The sequence below is a fragment of the Rutidosis leptorrhynchoides genome, chromosome 1 (genome assembly GCF_046630445.1).
Source record: "Rutidosis leptorrhynchoides isolate AG116_Rl617_1_P2 chromosome 1, CSIRO_AGI_Rlap_v1, whole genome shotgun sequence".
In the NCBI taxonomy this organism is placed as follows: Eukaryota; Viridiplantae; Streptophyta; class Magnoliopsida; order Asterales; family Asteraceae; genus Rutidosis; species Rutidosis leptorrhynchoides.
Window position 1 is genome coordinate 61,593,492 of NC_092333.1, and position 2,450 is coordinate 61,595,941.

Here is a 2,450-nt window from a genome sequence, read left to right on the forward strand (position 1 = left end):
TAAAATCATATTTGGAACTTTGTCCCTTGACCTATAGACTTGAACATTGTTCGTTCAATGTGACATACGGCACAAGTGCAATGCTGACGGAATTCTAAGTCGCTACAAGGTACGTCTGGTGGCTAATGGGCGTAGTCATTTGATCGGGATAAACGATGGTGAGACTTTTAGCCCGATTATTAAGTCATTCACTGTTCGTACTGTTCTTAATTATACGCTTCATAGACATTGGACAATTTATCATCTTAACACCAAGAACGCGTTTTTAACGACGATCTAGCTGAAACTATTTATATGCATCAACCTTCTTAAGGACCCAGATCATAGTGACTATGTTTGCCTTTTTCAGAAATCTCTTTATAGTCTCAAATAGGCGCCGCTTGTTTAGTTTCAATTGTTTGTTGGTTATGCTAAATGAGTTGACTTTATTCACAGTCGTTGTGACTTTTTGTTATTTATCTATCGACATGGTTCTGACACTGCTCACTTACTTCTTTATGTTAATCATATTGTTCTCATAGCTTCTTCTACATGTTTTCCTCAACAGGTCATTCACTATCTTTATCGGAGATTTCTATGACATATTTAAGACCGTTGAATTATTTTTTGGGAATTTTTATGACACACATTTCCAGTGTTACGTTTCTCTCCCAAAATAAGTACACTAATGGGATTCTTGAGTATATAGGCCTTTTCAGAAATAAGCAAAATTCTTATTACATTTATTGTCAAATTGTGTAATTTATGTTACATTTTTGACCACTTTGTCAAATATTTAATGTACATGTATAGTGGATTTATCAATTTGAGTGGTGAATATATTAACTTAGTAATATGGACTCTTTTCTTCGAGACAAGAGAAGTAGCGTTTACGTATTTCGGGTTAAATCGAGTTCATACATATATTATAAATTATCATTCACACTCGATCTACTATACATTCATATCTATATACATATCCATATTATAAATTATCATTTTAGATAATCAAAATATCTGCTGTTAGCCGATGTACAAATTATTTAATATAACCGAATTTTCCGTTATAAAATCATTTAATAGCTATGTATATCCCCATTTTTCCGTTACCAATTAATAGAATCTATGTAGTTCATTATCTCTATCTCTATAATTTAATATACTCTGTCATCACCTTGACCTTTCCTTCAAATTTATCCCTATCCTAACAACCTAAAGTCGGTTGCCACAATTTCGATTCTTATAAATACTTTTATTCTATCTTCATCCCATTATCACTTATCATCAATATACCTTATCATTTCATCAACAAGTTAAAATCATGGAATACAGAACCTTGGATCTCACATTAATCTCCGCAAAGGGTCTTAAAACACACAGTGTTCTCTCCAAAAAAATCGATACATACGCCGTCGTTTCAATCACCGGCAGTAGATTCCAACAACCGTATAAACTCCAAACACCCGTTGACAAAATCGGCGGTACCGAACCCCAATGGAATCACCCGATGAAATTCAAAGTTGAAGAAGCTGCGGCACAACAAAACGCGTTAACACTTGTGATTAAAATCAAAGGTGTACGGATGTTTGGGAGCAAGAAATTAGGAGAAGTCAAAGTTCCGGTCAAGGAGCTTCTAGAAGGTGTAACCAATGAAGGAAAAAGCGTGCAGTTTGTTAGTTATCAATTGAGAAAAACGTCTGGGAAAATAAATGGGGCTGTTAGTTTTAGTTATAAGTTTGGTGAGAAATTTGAGGAACCGGTGGTGGCGTATCCACCGGGGTTTGATGCAGCGCGTGGGTATTACGCGCCGCCGATACAACAAGGGTATTATGCTCCTCCTCCTGCAGCGGCGTATGGTGGGTATCCGCCACAGGTGGTTCAACAGGCTCCGGTGAGGAGGAGTAATAATATGGGTTTGGGGTTGGGAGCTGGATTGTTGGGTGGGTTGCTGGTCGGAGATATGATTAGTCATAGTGGCGGTTGTGGAGGCGGCGGTTGTGGTGGCGGTGGATGTGGTGGCGGTTGTGGAGGAGGTGGATGTGGCGGTTAGAGAGTGATCGTATTTTTTCTATATATGTAAATATGTATCTTTTCATATACAGTAGTAATCTAAATCTATATATTCTATTTTCAGTTTAAACATTTTGATCATGTGTTAATTGATTTCATGTGATAATTGATTTCATGTGATAAGAAAATTCAATTTGATAGCATAAAAGTATAAAACCATATCTTTTATATTTTTAATTATTTTCAATTGGTAAGTTACCTTTTATTTGGTTGGCGATAATTCATGCGTCTAGAATTAAAAATCTGTAGGAAAAATATAACGAAACCGATTACATGTAAACGAAACACATATACAAAATAATATAAACGATCAAACCGAAAAGAAGATGGATCCGGGCTTGTGTTTGACACAATTCCCTTAAACAGATTCTCCGTCTGTTCTCAGGGTACACCGGTCCTAA

The 2,450-nt window shown here is 36.1% G+C and overlaps 1 protein-coding gene across 1 annotated transcript; it reads left to right on the forward strand.

Annotated features, from left to right (window-relative positions):
• The first annotated feature begins 1,075 nt into the window (after positions 1-1,075).
• Positions 1,076-2,207, forward strand: LOC139860541 (protein SRC2 homolog). The gene has a single exon (XM_071849294.1). It carries the CDS (start codon positions 1,301-1,303, stop codon positions 2,027-2,029), a length of 729 nt encoding a protein of 242 aa, XP_071705395.1. The 5' UTR covers positions 1,076-1,300; the 3' UTR covers positions 2,030-2,207.
• The last annotated feature ends 243 nt before the right edge of the window (positions 2,208-2,450 follow it).

Bases quoted from the DNA above. Each gene is read 5' to 3' on its own strand.
- LOC139860541 (XM_071849294.1), top strand. From the start codon at position 1,301: ATGGAATACAGAACCTTGGATCTCACATTAATCTCCGCAAAGGGTCTT.